Below are 15450 nucleotides of genomic sequence, written 5' to 3'. Positions count from 1 at the left end.
GCCAAAACCACCTATCTCTTGCGCTTCTTGTATTGTATCTTTGCTTGGTTTGCCTCTCCTCTCTCTCAGAGGGCTCACTGTGGCTCATTCAGGCAATGGCTGCTGAATCCATCGCAATGCTACCATGGACCATCTCCTCCTCCATTCCCTCCGACCACAGGCTGCTGCCACGTGGACTGTGCGCCTCCTCTCACGGTCACAGCTCCGGCACTCTATCAAGAAACGGCATGGTTGCCAGATACTCGTCGACACAATCTTCGCTGCTATTCTCCAAGCATTCGCTACGGAAGTGCTTGCCGCCGCTAAAAGCGTTAGTGGCTTCGGAAACTCAGGCTGAGGCTGCTGTTTCTACGACGCCGTTTACTGGTGATGATAAAGTCGGAGTCTTGTTGCTGAACCTTGGTGGGCCCGAGACTCTTGACGATGTCCAACCCTTCTTGTTCAACCTCTTCGCAGACCCAGTAACTTCCTCAACCCCCTAGTTTTTTTAAGTTTTAATTACTGAATTTTAATGAAAGGCTATAAATTTAAAAATAGTAACTTTTAAGGTTATTGGTTGTGATTTTATTTCTAAGTGTATGTGACGATTGGGCAGGATATCATTAGACTGCCGAGGCTGTTCCGTTTTCTTCAGAAGCCATTGGCGCAATTTGTATCTACTCTCAGAGCACCAAAGAGCAAAGAAGGCTATGCCTCAATTGGTGGTGGCTCTCCTCTTCGGCGGATAACTGATGCACAGGCATGGCCTTTACTTCTCTCTTCACATTGACTCAAATAGTCAAATCCCCTTAATTTGAGTGCATATTGTACAAACCGTAGTGATTCAAGCTTATTGGAAATGATATCTAATCAAAAATTTTATGGCTACCCTTTTCTTTATTCAGGCTGAAGAGTTGAGGAAATCTCTTTGGGAGAAGGATGTTCAGGCCAAAGTGTATGTGGGTATGCGTTATTGGCATCCATTTACCGAAGAAGCTATAGAACAGGTCTTTTTTTTGGCATTTCATTTTTCTTTACCTGCACATTTGTTATGTGTTTAGTTTTCTTATTGTGCTCTGTCAATTCTTAAAAAACTTTTTTTGGTGAGCAAATATTCATGGATCTGGTTGTTGATTTTAAAATAATTTTGTAGATAAAAAGAGATGGAATTACAAAGCTTGTTGTCCTTCCGCTTTATCCACAATTTTCAATATCGACTAGTGGTTCAAGCCTTCGGCTCTTGGAGAGTATATTCCGGTGATGTCTAAGCATGTCTTTTCATATCATTTGAGCTAGAGTATAATCTGTAATCTGACCAACTAATACATTGGTTCATCAGGGAGGATGAATATCTAGTCAACATGCAGCACACAGTTATACCATCATGGTACCAGCGTGAAGGATACATAACGGCAATGGCAAATTTGATTGAAAAGGAGCTAAAAAGTTTTGACTGCGCTGATAAGGTATCGTGATCATAGTTACTTTCCACTTGAATTTGCTCATGTTGTTTCTTCATTGAATTGTCCTATCATTTTGTAGCTGCAAAGCATGCACTAGATATTTCTGTTCCAAGACCCAATTCTTTACTTGAAATTTAATAGCAGAAATGTGTACTTGCTTTCACAGGTGTGATTGAAGATTGAAAGATAATTAAACCACCCTGTATTTGTTTTGGATAACAATTGAATAAGATTTAGGTTCATAGAAAAGTCAAACTTATATGCATAGTGTGTATCACAAGTTAAGGTGATTGTTATATTTTGAATGTTTTGGTACATAGAAAATTATTATTATCTTGTACAATTGCAATGTCTTTAAGTGAGTTACTTTTCCTTAATCTTCTGAATAAAACCTCGTGAAAGCAGAACACCTATCCTTAAGCGAGTTATGCCCTTTCTATTTTGGTAGATAAATGTTTGACATATATTCAAATCTTTTCTGTTCTCCTGTAGCTTTTCTCTTATTGACACCTAAGTTCCAAAGGCAAATTACTTGGTTGTATCATCCTGGTGTATATGTCTGCCAGCTTAATTGGGAATGTGCATTATAGGTGATGATATTCTTTAGCGCACATGGAGTGCCACTTGCATATGTGGAAGAGGCTGGTGATCCATACAAGGCAGAGATGGAGGAATGTGTAGATTTGATAATGGAAGAATTAGAAAAGCGAAAGATGAATAATGCATACACCCTTGCGTATCAGGTACGTTGGTGTTTTTCAATTTGACTTCAGTCTCGTTTATTTGTCTCCTGATATAAACTATCAATAGGTAGAGATCACTTGACTGATGATGTGGATAATAGAATACAATTTAAGTTTTATGGGGGAAAATTGATTTCAAGCATCTGGAGACATGGATGATATGGGATGGGTTATTGCTGATTCTCAAGACCATAATAATATTAAAGAAGAAAGACAAGTTAGATATTGCTCAATGCAGATCAAGTGACTAGCGAGTTGTCAGTCCACGATTATAAAGAGAGGTAGAAGAGTGCAAGGCAACTCTGGACAATATTTTATAAATAAATAAAGCAACGCCCATATTTGATGTGAGGTTTTTCTGATTGTATTACATGTTGGTTTTGCACATCAATGTTATATTCTTTGCAATTGGGTTGATAATTAGTGGATGTTCTTACAGAGCAGAGTTGGACCCGTGGAATGGTTAAAACCTTATACGGATGAGACAATAATTGAGCTTGGGAAAAAGGGAGTTAAAAGGCTGCTGGCAGTCCCTATAAGGTAATTTTTTTAAGTCTTTTTTCCCCATTAAGACAGCTGTATATAGCTGCATTCTCTCTCTCTCTCTCTCTCTCTCTCTCTCTCTCACACACACACACACGCGCGCGCACACACTTCTGCTCTCCTATACACATGCAAACCACCTATACAAACATATGTATGAATTGTGGAGCTTTGTTATGTGATTAAAGTTTGATGCTTGATTCACAGCTTTGTCAGTGAGCATATTGAAACTCTAGAAGAAATTGATGTTGAGTACAGAGAATTGGCTTTGAAATCGGGTATACAGAATTGGGGGCGGGTTCCTGCACTAGGATGTGAGCCCACCTTCATTTCAGATTTGGCAGATGCTGTGATTGAGAGTCTTCCATATGTTGGAGCTATGGCAGTCTCAAATCTTGAAGCTCGACAGGTACTTTTAGAAACTCTGCCCTCCCTGAACAGTGTTGTGTCTTTTGTGTGTGCTTGCATATGTGGGGGTGGGTGGGTGGTTAAGGCAGAACAATGCTGGCTTATTGTAGCATTTTTCGCTTCCATTGTCATATTGCAAACCCATCGTATTGTTCTCTACTCTGTGCTTTCCTCTAAATGGTGTTTGGGTCAATTCCTGCAGTCTTTAGTTCCACTTGGGAGTGTAGAAGAGTTGTTAGCGGCATATGATTCACAGCGTAGAGAGCTACCACCACCTGTGACAGTTTGGGAATGGGGTTGGACAAAAAGTGCTGAAACTTGGAATGGAAGAGCAGCAATGTTGGCAGTGGTTGTTCTATTGGTCCTAGAAGTCACCACTGGGGAGGGGTTTCTGCACCAATGGGGCATATTGCCCTTACTTCACTGAATCTAATATCCTCCTCTTCTCTCTCCCCCCCCCCCCATAGCATTTTTCTTTTTCCTTTTCTTAAATGTACCTGTTCATAATATTAAGCCCCTTTCTTTTTTCTTTTTTTCTTTTTTTCCCATACATATTTTATGTTGCATACTGAGGCATTAGTGTCCACGCTTACACAGGATCAAATTTGGGAAGTCCAGGTGCAGCACTGTGTGGGGGCAAAAGTTGAAAATTTGTATGATAGATAAGTTGTCCTGTAATTTGTATGCTCACAACCTCACACAATGTTCCATGAACGTTCTTGTGGTAAAGTTTTGTGCTCTGCATGGACATTTCGGTATTGTTTTGGTCCTGAACTTTTACTGTTCAATATAAGAAGCTATTATAATTCAATTTTTCATCTCCTATGCATGCGCCCTGTGTTTTAATCTGTAAACAGCAACATCTATACATGCTTTGGCAGTTAGGCTTGAACTTGGCTAAATGCAATAAAGACAGTTGACATGCTCAAATGTGTAGTTAAATCACAGCTAAATCACTTGGAACATAATGCGTATAGTGGGAACTGAAAGACGTGCTCTTTGCATAGTGGGAAATGTGTGTATATGTATATAGCCATATAGGAAAGCGTATGCTAGTTTAGGCATTTACCAAATTTACATGAAGCTGATCATAGAAGGAGACTCCGAAGTCCAACTTAAAATATTGTAAGTGATGTAAGAAAAAAGTCACAGACATTTCCAAGGAGTCAAAACATATCCAATAACTGCACTGCAGCAACTGAAGGGGACAGTCCCGTGTCCAGCATTATGAACTTGGCTGGGCCCACGCATATATCCCCATACGGCCCGTGTGGGGCCCACTTAATAATGACGTGTCATACCGTCTTGTCATGTTCTCAGGCGCGCGCGCGTGCAGAACAAGTTTCATAGACTCATATCCCAGCTTGTGCGTGCACGTCACGTGCATTTTCTAGATGGAGCCCACCTTCTGCAAGACAAGACGTATAAAGCTGTAGCTCGTTGGAACGCATGCAGAAGCGCGCGTTTCTAACCCTCCGAAAAATTGAAAAGAAGCGCCATCTGTAGATTTTGTTGGCACCAGCAGTCGGCACGTGTTAAGTTCAGCCGCGTGTGTGCACTCGCGGAGAGAGAGAGAAAGAGTGGCGTTTGAAATTAGAAACAGAAGAAGAAAAAAACGCATAAAAGAGAAACGTTTCGATGAATCACTCAGTCACTCACAGAGTCAGAGTCACTGATAAATGCTCTCTTTCCTGTCTTTCAACTAAGTAAACAGCAAGAAGAGCCCAACGCATAGAATAAAGTAAAGTGAAACAATAACATTTTTCTACACACACAGAGTCACAGAGCTCTCAACGGTGGTGCGTGCTCCGACGTCGTTTAGCTCTTCCCTTCTGTCCAGTTTGGTCGTTCTCCATCCTTTTTATCAGGTGCTCTCTATTCAAGTCTAAATTTTTTCTTATTAGACATTCACTTATTAATATATGTTCCTGGAAATTGTATTATATTGCTTAATTGTGTCTTAGAGAATGAGGTTAGTGTTGGGAAACAAGTAAAAGAAAACAAAATAAAGAGAAAGCCAAGTGATGATGGGTCTAGCTGAGTGCAGGTTTTGGGTGTCACGAGAAGATTTAATCTTGGAAAACAAGAATGATGCATTGCAACTCAATTCAGCATTTGGGTGCTTAATTAGGAAACCCAGTGAGAAATGTGTATAATCAATCACCCATGCATTGTTGAGGTCCTCTGTAATTGTTTAGCTTAATAAGACGGCCATGAAAGCAAAATGTGTATAATGATTTAAAGTAGTTAGTCTCACTAAAAATGGTAAATCTTGCTATGGGGTAGAAATATGTTCTTATTTTCCTTTTTTCAGATGCTTTTATCAGCACTATGGGGAATACATAATCTATTCATGCGAGGTTTTACTCAAACAGCCCTCTCATTTGCTTAACCAAACAAAATAATACCAAAAAAAAAATTATGCTTTAGTATGTCCATGGATATACCCAATGAATGAATATCATATATATGCGGATTGCAGAAGGAAGAATAATAGGAAAAATAAAAAGTAAAAGAAGCAGGACAAAACATTCTCATTTTTAACTCTTCTCAACGGAGTTTTTGAACTGTTAAAGTTAAACATGTTTAGCCGGTAAGGAATTGCATCTAAAGATTTTTCAGTTTAGGTAGAAAATGTTAGCACAATTATTGTCTGCTACGTTCCTCCTAATAGTGACCACCAGTTCAAAGTAGAACGGCAATCTGTCTTTTTTCCTTGATCCATCATTGTATCGCTACTCATAACTGTATTAATATGACTTTTTGTTTAGTTAATTGGATTTTATCCCTTCATTTTTGCAGGTTTTTCTGTGTGGAAAATGTGACTGTGAACATAGTGGAATAATAGATATTTCATGTGGAAAAATAGCATTTTTGTTTTTCACAAATGAGGTCCTAGATTTTGGAATTGCAACAAGATTTCTTTTCGGGAGCTCAAATGTCTGGCAGAAAAGTGTTTTTGACATACAAGCGAAAGCAGCAATCAAGAAAGGGTCTTGTACACGGCAATGAGTGCCATAATTCACTTTCTGTGGCTCTCAATGACACTTCTTTAACTGGTCCAGACTTGCAAGATCAATTGATTGATAAGCATGCATCAGAAGATTATAAAAGACACTCAGCGGTGAGATTTTAGAAAGTTGAAATCTGTTCACCTTTTTTAGTTTGTTTATAATACATGTTGCATGTCAATCAATCTTTGTTTATGCATCTTCCGTTCTGACTACTACAAGTATGTATATGAGCGACCATTGGTAAATAACAATTTGTCATTTCCCACCATCATAAAGTCACTTGGTTTTTTGTACTTATGAATCTCATACGTGGTGGTAGCTGAGTATGGAAACATTGTTGCTTTGTGCTGATTTTGGCATCACAGACTTGTGAGGACTTCCTGAAAGTTTCAGTTAATTTAATGCTTCTGTAGCCATAGAGCTTACTGTCAATCCCTACTGTATCGAACCTTGAAATTTTATATCTATTGAGATGAAGATTTAAATTGGTTTTTTAATTTTGATTTCTGTAAAATCTTCTCTAAGTTGTCTTAGATCTATCTTCTTGCATATCATTGTTATTTGTTCTGTCTCAGCACATTTCATTTTCTTTGTATGCCATGTATGTGTTGTATGTTGTGTCGGGGGTAACCTGATGCACTGTGATAATTTTCTTCAGTCTTATCATCTTCAATGTCTAGATAGGCCCCTTAAGGTATTCTTTTTTATGGAAAAGCAAAACCATTGTTCTTTTGGCATCATGTGAAGTAAAGACATAGGTTCTTTGAATGCCTAATGATGTGATATACTGTTTTCACCTCACTCTCTCTCAGCGTGTTCGGTGTGGGACAATGTTATCCTGCGGGTCTTTTAGAAAGAAAGGTTCCTTAACATCTCAGCCTATACAAAAATCAAGCACTCTGAAGGATAAGAAACACATTGAAGTATCTGACACAAGACAAATGACAATTAATTTTCAAAAATTTCTGCCTGACGAGGGTCCCTCTCAAAGGGATGCTTATGGATTGTCTTCTATGGATCTATCATCGGAGAATAAGTCAGATCATGTTAAATTTGGTTCATCTACATATGTTAATGCCGGTGCATTGGGTGATGATAGTAATTATGATGGAGGGAGGTTAGTTTCCGAATTGATGGGGAATGCCTTTGAAATGACCACTGATTTTGTCAGAATAAAATCATCATCATCATCATTTGAAAGAAAAATCAGCTCTGAATGTGATGATAGTTCGTTAAGGTTGAATACATCAAACTTGGAAGACATTGATTCATTCTCTAAGGATAAGTTAGATGACTTATGTGGTGATTCGACTGTCCAAACCAAGTTGACCACTCCATTGATTACTTTCTACCGAAGGAATAAAAGAAGAAAGGATGTGGATGAGTCTCATATACAAGAAAATGCACTCCATGTGGAAAATAACTGTTCATTGATAACCAAAAGGAATAATTCTGAATGTGCTAATACCACTTCATGTGAAGCAACTTCCCCTGAATGCTTCTCAGTAGATCATGGGGCAGATTTGAAGCCCTCCAGAGAGGTATGTAGTATGAAGCGTATCTTTGACAATTTGAAAATTTTTTATGTACCTGTGAAGCACAGACATAAAAATGTGACCTGAGAAAAAACACGATACAGACACGGAAAACAGTGGGGTTTCTGAAAAATAGGTTGTGACAGTAAAGACATGCTTATTTACATAAACTTATATTCAGTACAGAAAATTAAAATTAATCAACAAAAAAATCTACTCAGGATTGTGGTGCCTAAACTATATATATATTCATGTAGCATCCAAGCCTTCTTTGATTGAAGGAAAAGTTATTTTTAAATTTAAGTGTCATATGTCTAATACATATTGGAGGAGTGCCCTACAAGTGTCGGCATCCAAAATGTGTTGAATCCAGGACATGGCCTCTCAAGGAAGTGTCTGTACAAAATAGGTATGTCTGTTTAGCTTACTAAAGGCTTCTTGGCTTGTTACTGGAGTTGCCTTCTGGTTCTCCGTTTAATGAAATTGAAAAGTTACTGAGTTTCTGTTCCTTTGTATTCAGTTTGCCTACTCATTTATGAAATTATTTTCTTTAATTCTACTTTTTGGTAGTCTATTTTCATTAAAAAAAAGAATCACTACATGTTGTTGAAATGTCGTTTAAAATGATAACTTGCTGTTATGTCCATTTCATGTGTGTCTCAATATATTTTTGCAGTGTTCATAAAACACAAGATTTAAAGTAGAAGGTAAAGACCAAGACCAACTCAGGAAAAATTAATGCACAAAAGGTTTGATAGGAAATACTGCATATAATAGAAGAGGATGCAAAATTAAATGTATTGGTTGGCCAGTACAGCTATCCACTTACACTTAACAGTAAAATTGACTGCATTACTTCAGAGCCGTCTCTTTTTCCTTGTACACTGACAGTGATGCAACACCATACTAACAAAACAAGGTTAGAATAGAAGGTGCCTTGGATCATTTAAGTGCTTAGGGCTGACTGACTCCATTATTGTGTGCTTAGTTATCCACTTCATCTTATTATATATTATTTGTAATCACCCATCTCATGGCTTTATGACAGATTATTGATTTTACATGTGTTCCTGCTGGATCTGCTCCTGAAACTAAAATGTATGTTCATGTCAACTTCAGAACTTAAAACTCATTCGTTTCTTTATTTTAATTTCTTACTTCATTGATCCGGAACAGTTTGGTGCATGAGGAAGACAATGATGACTTACATCAAGCTGGAAAAGTTCTTGACCAGAGTGCTCAAAGTGTGATGGATGTCGAAGAAGCTCTTTCTATGGATTGTTTGGGAAACTTGTTAAATAGTGCTATGATAGACTCGTCTTCTGAAGCTGTAACTGTGTGTAAACCACCAGGAAATGCATTGGTGAGAGAGGAATCTCAAGATTTTTCAAGTGATGATCTTAAAGCAACAGCAAGCCCTCATTTAGGCAGACCACTTCCTTATCTGGACCTGTCTGAAATCCCTACTGGTAGGACTTCATCAATTCTAAGGATGCATTTGAACCAGTAATTTCATTGATTCACATTTCATTTTATTTACAATACTGCATAAGTTATCTAACAGAATTCTTAATAGCAGATTCATGTGGCACTTTGGATTTAAATGTTGACTTAAATTTGAGTTCTCAAAAGGATCATGTCCTTGCTGCGCCAAAAACTATACAGGACTCCTTGGACTCTACTCGCAGAAGTCATGTCACTATCTTACATGAACTGTCTCCTCCAGAGATGTTGGTTGTCAGAAATGAGAGAATGGAAACTCAAGTTTCACAGTTATATAGAGATGAAATTGAATGTTTAGATGTTGGTGCCAGCTGCAAAGATAATGATAAAGTTAGTCCACAATGTTCCATGGACTTTACTTCAAAAAACAAATGTCTACAGGTGAGTTTTGTAAGTTTTGTTGTTTGACTTCTAGGAATACTTTGGCTGTCAGATTAATTTCGTTTTATTTTTCATTTTTGGAATTGAGTCCAGCTATTTTTAGAAGAAAAAACCAGTGAGATTTTCCATCCGGTGACAACACAGCCTGAGGTGACTGCTTCTATGGTTTCAGAAGAAAGAAAAATCCTCCAGTTGGGAAGCAAAAATAGTCAACCGAAACAAGAATCTCCAATGTTTCTAGGTCTATCCTTACCAATAACGCCTATGATTTCAAAATGTGCAACTAACACCTGCTTCAATACATTTCCCTTAGTGAACTCTATCGTTGAAACCAGAGAATTTATCCGAGATGCAGCTCTCCAATCTTCCTCAAGCCAATTATCATCAGCTTTGAGACACAAGCTGATGCATGATAGTATTGCAAGCCAAGCAAGAGCTTTGAATGAAAGGGAACGTTTTCATGACAAATTTAAGCCATATAGTACTATGTGGTCTGAAGAGGAGTTGGATTTTCTATGGATAGGTGTGAGGAGACACGGAAGGGACAATTGGGATGCTATGTTAAGGGATCCAAGATTACACTTCTCATGGTGGAGGGCGGCAAGGGACTTAGCTGAGAGGTGGGAAGAGGAACAATCAAAACTTATGAGTGGAATATGTGTTCCAAATTTCAAGTATTCAAGAGCACAAGGCAGTTCTTTGGAGTGCAACGACTTCTTCGGCCCAAAAACAGGAATAAGGAAAGAAAATACAACAGACGAAACCCAAGTCTCACTTGGTAATATCTCAAGGAGGCCAATATTCAAGTCAGCTTATATCTTCAATGATGGTGATGAACACCTCCAGAGGCATCTTAGTTACCCAAAGAGGGCATCTCGTTTTGACTTTCGAAAGGCCGGCAAATATGATGAGGAAGGATTTAATAAATTAAGAAATAGGAGTATGTTCCGGGGCAAGCCATTATCAACTGATGACCCGTCAACTTGCATTGGAGCAAAGGGCAATTTGCCCCACTGGCTAAGAGAAGCTGTTTTTGCTTCTCCAAGTCTGACAGAGCCAACTCTGCCTTCAACTGTTCCATTGGTTGCTCATTCAGATATGTTGAATGTCACCCACCATGATTTTGCACCGAGGAATGAAATTCAGTTTACATTTGGTGGTTTAAGAGGAAATGAGCTACGGCCAATAAAGGCAACTGCTCCTCGTTTCAATTACTCATCAGGAATAAGAGTTGGGATGGCGAAATTGAGAAGGGAATCTTGTTATAAACAAGATGATTTGATTATTATTGACAGTGATGCTTCTTCTGAAGAGACCATATCTGATGATCATAGTGCTAGGCTGTAGCTTCAAGGCTTTTTCGCAGGTGGAACTCTCTTTGTTTATTGGGGAAGTTGTAAAAAGTTAATGTGTATAGTTTGTTTGTTAGTCAAATGATTTGTAAATGCAAGGAATGAATGGAACTTGTTATTGTGCTTCTTGAGTCGAGCATATATCAAAGTCTAAAATGGACTAATAAAAATCCAAGAGAACTGCAACTCACAACTGTGAACTCTCGCTCTCTCTCTCTCTCTCTCTCTCTGTAAAATGGACTGTATTGCTTGACCAATGGCAGCAGAGACACTAAGACGGCAGTTTGAGAGAGACAGAGCGCCCGCCGGAGGCTGAAGAAGAAAAACACAGCTCGGTCAGTCGAACAAAACATAAATTAAAAACTTGCAACAACGTCTAAACTTGAATGATTTAGTTAATATTGCCCTTTCTAATTTTGTTGATCTAGTTAAATTTTAATGGGTAAAAATGATTTTGTATATTCACCAAATTCAACAATTAGTCCAATTGGATCTATGTGAAAAACCGAAATATCATTCATAAAATTTGTCTATTGGTCCAAATATTATGCAGTTCAGGACAACGTTTGATGTTTAATAACCTATGTTCCTCTTTTCTTTTCTTTTTTTAAGTTTTGTTCATTTAAACCTGAAACAATTTGCTTTTGCCAACTGTCCCTGTGTTTTTCTCTGTAATGCCTATGGTTGCATTTTGTTTAAGTCTGTGACCGAGGGAAACCAACTGCAAAAACCTGAACTCAGAACCTCCGAAAGTCGAAGATCATATCTGGAGATTGGCCCCTCAATTATGATGATCTCAGAGCTTTTATTGACCCCAAATTGTCAAAGGTATGGCCTTTTTGTTTGTTATACTAATTTTGTATCCATTAGTGTTGTGCCATTCGATGAGGAAGATCAGACCAACCAAAAAAAAAAGATAGGAAGAATTTGTGTTTTAAGAAGCAGGCGAATGCCAAGGGGCAAGCCATGATTTTGAATGTTACCCACCACAATTTTGATCTTTAGGGAATCAAATTTTGCACCAAGAAATGAAATGCAGTTTACATTTGATGGTTAAGAAAAAATTACTTGTAATTGAGAGAGAGAGAGAGAGAGAGACCTATTTAACATGTATTTTTGTAGTTAATGTCATATTTTTCCTGACGTGTATTTTTGTAGTTAATGTCATATTCATATTTAACATGAATATGGAGTCAGAGTTGTTGTTGTGGTCAACACTAGAACTACTTAAGGAGAAATTAGAGAGCAGCTATGGTAATGGTGTTCAGATCCACCCAGACGCCCTATCCCTTGCTTGTAGCATTGCCATGAGATACTCTGATGTTTTACTGTCAGCCAACAAAGAACATGACGACAACAACTCACTGCTGCCACAGCTCGCAGTTGATATACTGGAAAGAGCATCTTCTCAAGTGCTCCTGATTGAGGATTATTTCGATCAACACTTGCAGCTCATTCGTGCACGTATTGAGTTGAGTGAAGCCGAGAAAGAAAAGAATCCTGCCATCCAATGCTGGATTGATTATGTAACAGATGAGTAGCAACAACTTAAGGACAAGTGGAATACATTCGAGACCAAGTGGAAGCCGCTCTTGCAGTTGTGGCGGAGATCAGAAACAAGAAGTCAAGATGTAGCAGCACTGCAGCGTCTGCGCCTTGAGCTTGTTTCTTATTTGCAGCACCCGGAAATGGACCTTGTCCAGTTTTCCACCCTTGTCAATGAGCTTGGGCTTGCAACTCACAAAGATCAAAACGAGCTGTTAACTATTTCTCCTTCCATGGTAGCCAAGGTCTGCAAGTTTGTCACATATATTTACCTTGCTTTTCTTCCTCCATTAATTATGATATATACACAATTTGTAACAATCTGAAACAATGAATGAATTTTGATTGTGTTTGTGTTTGTGTAGGTAGCCAAGTCCTTGACTGGTATTCCAAAACCGTGGTTACTTCATGCTGCAGAACCACTATTTCTACCTGATGTTGGCTCCAGGTTTGCAAGGAGGATTGTAGGGCAACAGCTTCCTAAACTTCCCGTCACCGCTGCCTTGTCGACACGTAGGCGTAGGCCTGGGCCTCACCCAATTGCTTCCTTTCTCTTCCTGTGCCGGCCTGGCTGTGGTAGAACAGAGATGGCTAAAGCTGTTGCTGAGCAACTGTTTGATGAAAAAGACATGTTGACTGAATTTGACATGTTAAACTATCAATGGGAGCTCCCAAAATCAGCATTTAGGGACCATCTCATAGAAGCTGTGAAGAAGAGGCCTTTTGGTGTTGTCTTGGTTGATAATATCGAAAGGGCCCGTCCTTCTGATGTAGATATTCTGGTTGAAATTTTATCTCATGGTAGACAGAAAGATGGGCAAGGACACATTGTTGATTTCACCAAGATAGTGATTATTCTGACATCAAATTTTGTAGTTGATACATTCAGGTTGTGCAACTGAAAATGTGCAGGCATGGTTGAAAAATTTCCTCTAAAACAACTGGACCAACATTCATCAATGTTGAACTGTGATTGCCGCCATCTTTCAATTCTTAGGAAGGTAAGGTCGTTGTTCGGAAGATATTTGTACTTTTGAATTATTGCTCATTTTTATTACAAGTTTTCTCTGATGGTTGTCTTTGTATTTTACAGGCAAGAAAACATTTTAGGAAAGAGTTGTTGGCAAATTTGGATGATGTCATTCCAATCGAAGGCCTTTCAGTACATCATTGCAGTTCTATCACAAGATTCTTGCTGAGGGACATTGCATGCTCCATTACACCAAAGCACATCTTCTTATACCCATCTGAAGCTGCAGTTATAGCTATAGTATTTAAGTCAGCTTATTTCTTTGATGTAAGTAGTTTGTTGTGTTTCCATGAATCATAAAACTTGGAATATTATGCACATCGTAGAAGTTCTTTACATTTCACTATTCCAAGATTTGACACTAAAATTTAATTGAAATCTGAAACCACTGACTGATTGCAGTAGATTTCTTTTTGAGAGGACACCTTGCATATATTTAATATATATATGTTGCAACACTTTTTTAATCTTGTTAACTTGATATACATTGTCTGTATATTCCTTAACAACTTAAATTTTTGGAGTTTAGTTGTTGCCTAACAAATATAATGTTAAATCAAACAAATTTGCACTAGAACAATCTTATACCTAGTAGACTTTTATGGTTAAATGGTTAATGTTTGACTGCTTTTTTATATATTGATGAATCAGGGAGGTGCAAAGAGTATAAGGACTTGGCTTCAGAATAATGTGAAACCTGTTCTATATGAGCTGCTTAATGAGATCGATGATATGTCTGTTGTCTATATTGATGCTTGTGTGGGGACAGATGAGTTGTCTTATAGATGGGAGAAGATCAGTGGTGTATTAAAATATGATCAGGAATTAAGGGAGTTCCTAACATCTTCAAGGGAATTAAGAAATATGTACGAGGAAGAGAAGTTCTGGGTCAAGAAAATTTCCATGTTGAAGGGAATTTTTTCTGAATTGATGGCTGATGAAAAGATGGTGGGGGATCCAGCCAAAGTTTCTGAGGTTATCCATGTGTTAGACAGTCTATCAGAAAATGCAATTGATGCGAACACCACTGAAAATACAAGATCTATGGTACGTGTAATTTTTCTTTCTCCCTCACTTTTTAATAATTTGAATATTTAGTAAGCTATATTTGGAAAACTTACTTTAAATATGAGAAAATTTTATTTAGATAGAATCTTGATTGAATGTACGGTTTAGATTGACAATCTCGAAACATAACTTGCCAAATATTTGACAAGAGAACAATACTTCTGTTAACATTACTTCTTTTTTTTTTGGTCGTGGGTGTAGGTTGCATTTGGCTCCTTGAAGGAAGATGCTGAACATATGGATGGTCAAATGGTTGAGACATCTACCAAGATGGATAGGAAAGCGATTAATGGTCTTCAAACAGGATTGCACAAGCTGACAATAACAGAAGAATTCATTGGTGTAGTAGCTGAGGCATTTCTCAAGTCTATTGGTTCACCGGTTAAGGCATTTTTGTTGTTAGGTCTTACGGAAGTTAGTAAGGCAGACCTTGTAAAGGGTTTAATGGAGAACTTTGTTAGTGACGATGGGACAAGCCTATTATTTCAAATTGATATGTCCAAGCACGGAGGCATGGAGGCATTTTTGCAAGCATGTAAGGGAGTTTAATTTGTGTTATTATCGCGGCAATCTTTTTTTTCTTTCCTTGATTTTGGGTTAGAATGGAGTTGATGATTTCATTTGGTGTATAGGTACAGTACTAGCAATGCTGAAGCTCACAGGATAGTGCCTTACAGCATTTTCTTTATTGATCGAGTTGAAGAGGCTCATGCTTCTGATTCAATGCTCTAATCTCGCTGCTTGACTGCAGTACAGTGAGTGACCAGCAAGGACAAGTGGTTATTTTTCTTTAGTCCGACTCCGTTTGAATATGTCTAGTTACTTTCCAATTAACATTTTTCTTTTTTACTTGTTTTTGTAGCCTGATCCAGAACATGCGGAATGC

The 15450-nt window shown here is 38.1% G+C and overlaps 2 protein-coding genes across 4 annotated transcripts; both read left to right on the top strand.

Annotated features, from left to right (window-relative positions):
- Positions 1–32: 32 nt before the first annotated feature.
- Positions 33–3947, top strand: LOC147280670 (ferrochelatase 2). Its single transcript, XM_086248090.1, has 9 exons — positions 33–461; positions 596–739; positions 885–986; positions 1133–1236; positions 1319–1445; positions 2033–2185; positions 2625–2725; positions 2936–3137; positions 3339–3947. Exons 1-9 carry the CDS (start codon positions 96–98, stop codon positions 3561–3563), a joined length of 1524 nt encoding a protein of 507 aa, XP_086104216.1. The 5' UTR covers positions 33–95; the 3' UTR covers positions 3564–3947.
- A 941-nt stretch (positions 3948–4888) lies between these two features.
- On the top strand, positions 4889–11052 carry LOC147280669 (uncharacterized). 3 transcript variants are annotated; one of them, XM_086247621.1, is made up of 7 exons: positions 4889–5004; positions 5939–6260; positions 6963–7691; positions 8734–8783; positions 8862–9154; positions 9265–9569; positions 9663–11052. In XM_086247621.1, the coding sequence occupies exons 2-7, from the start codon at positions 6075–6077 to the stop codon at positions 10914–10916; spliced, it is 2817 nt and encodes a 938-aa protein (XP_086103747.1). In that variant the 5' UTR covers positions 4889–5004; positions 5939–6074; the 3' UTR covers positions 10917–11052. The 3 variants fall into 3 exon arrangements, with proteins under 3 accessions (XP_086103747.1, XP_086103746.1, XP_086103748.1); XM_086247620.1 differs by lacking the exon at positions 4889–5004 and having other exon boundaries at positions 5936–6260; XM_086247622.1 differs by lacking the exons at positions 4889–5004; positions 6963–7691 and having other exon boundaries at positions 5936–6260.
- Positions 11053–15450: the final 4398 nt, after the last annotated feature.

This window comes from Dryas octopetala, chromosome 6 (assembly GCF_963921425.1).
Source record: "Dryas octopetala chromosome 6, drDryOcto1.1, whole genome shotgun sequence".
Taxonomy (NCBI): Eukaryota; Viridiplantae; Streptophyta; class Magnoliopsida; order Rosales; family Rosaceae; genus Dryas; species Dryas octopetala.
The sequence above is the reverse complement of the archived record's forward strand: the minus strand, read 5'-3'. Positions and strand labels throughout refer to the sequence as shown.

Excerpts from the sequence above, each read along its gene's own strand:
- LOC147280670 (XM_086248090.1), top strand. The coding sequence starts at position 96 with ATGGCTGCTGAATCCATCGCAATGCTACCATGGACCATCTCCTCCTCC. Across the intron at positions 740-884 it reads GGCGGATAACTGATGCACAG|GCTGAAGAGTTGAGGAAATC; the intron begins GCATGGCCTTTA and ends TTCTTTATTCAG. Across the intron at positions 1,237-1,318 it reads CTCTTGGAGAGTATATTCCG|GGAGGATGAATATCTAGTCA; the intron begins GTGATGTCTAAG and ends TTGGTTCATCAG.
- LOC147280669 (XM_086247621.1), top strand. The coding sequence starts at position 6,075 with ATGTCTGGCAGAAAAGTGTTTTTGACATACAAGCGAAAGCAGCAATCA. Across the intron at positions 6,261-6,962 it reads ATTATAAAAGACACTCAGCG|CGTGTTCGGTGTGGGACAAT; the intron begins GTGAGATTTTAG and ends ACTCTCTCTCAG. Across the intron at positions 9,570-9,662 it reads CAAAAAACAAATGTCTACAG|CTATTTTTAGAAGAAAAAAC; the intron begins GTGAGTTTTGTA and ends AATTGAGTCCAG.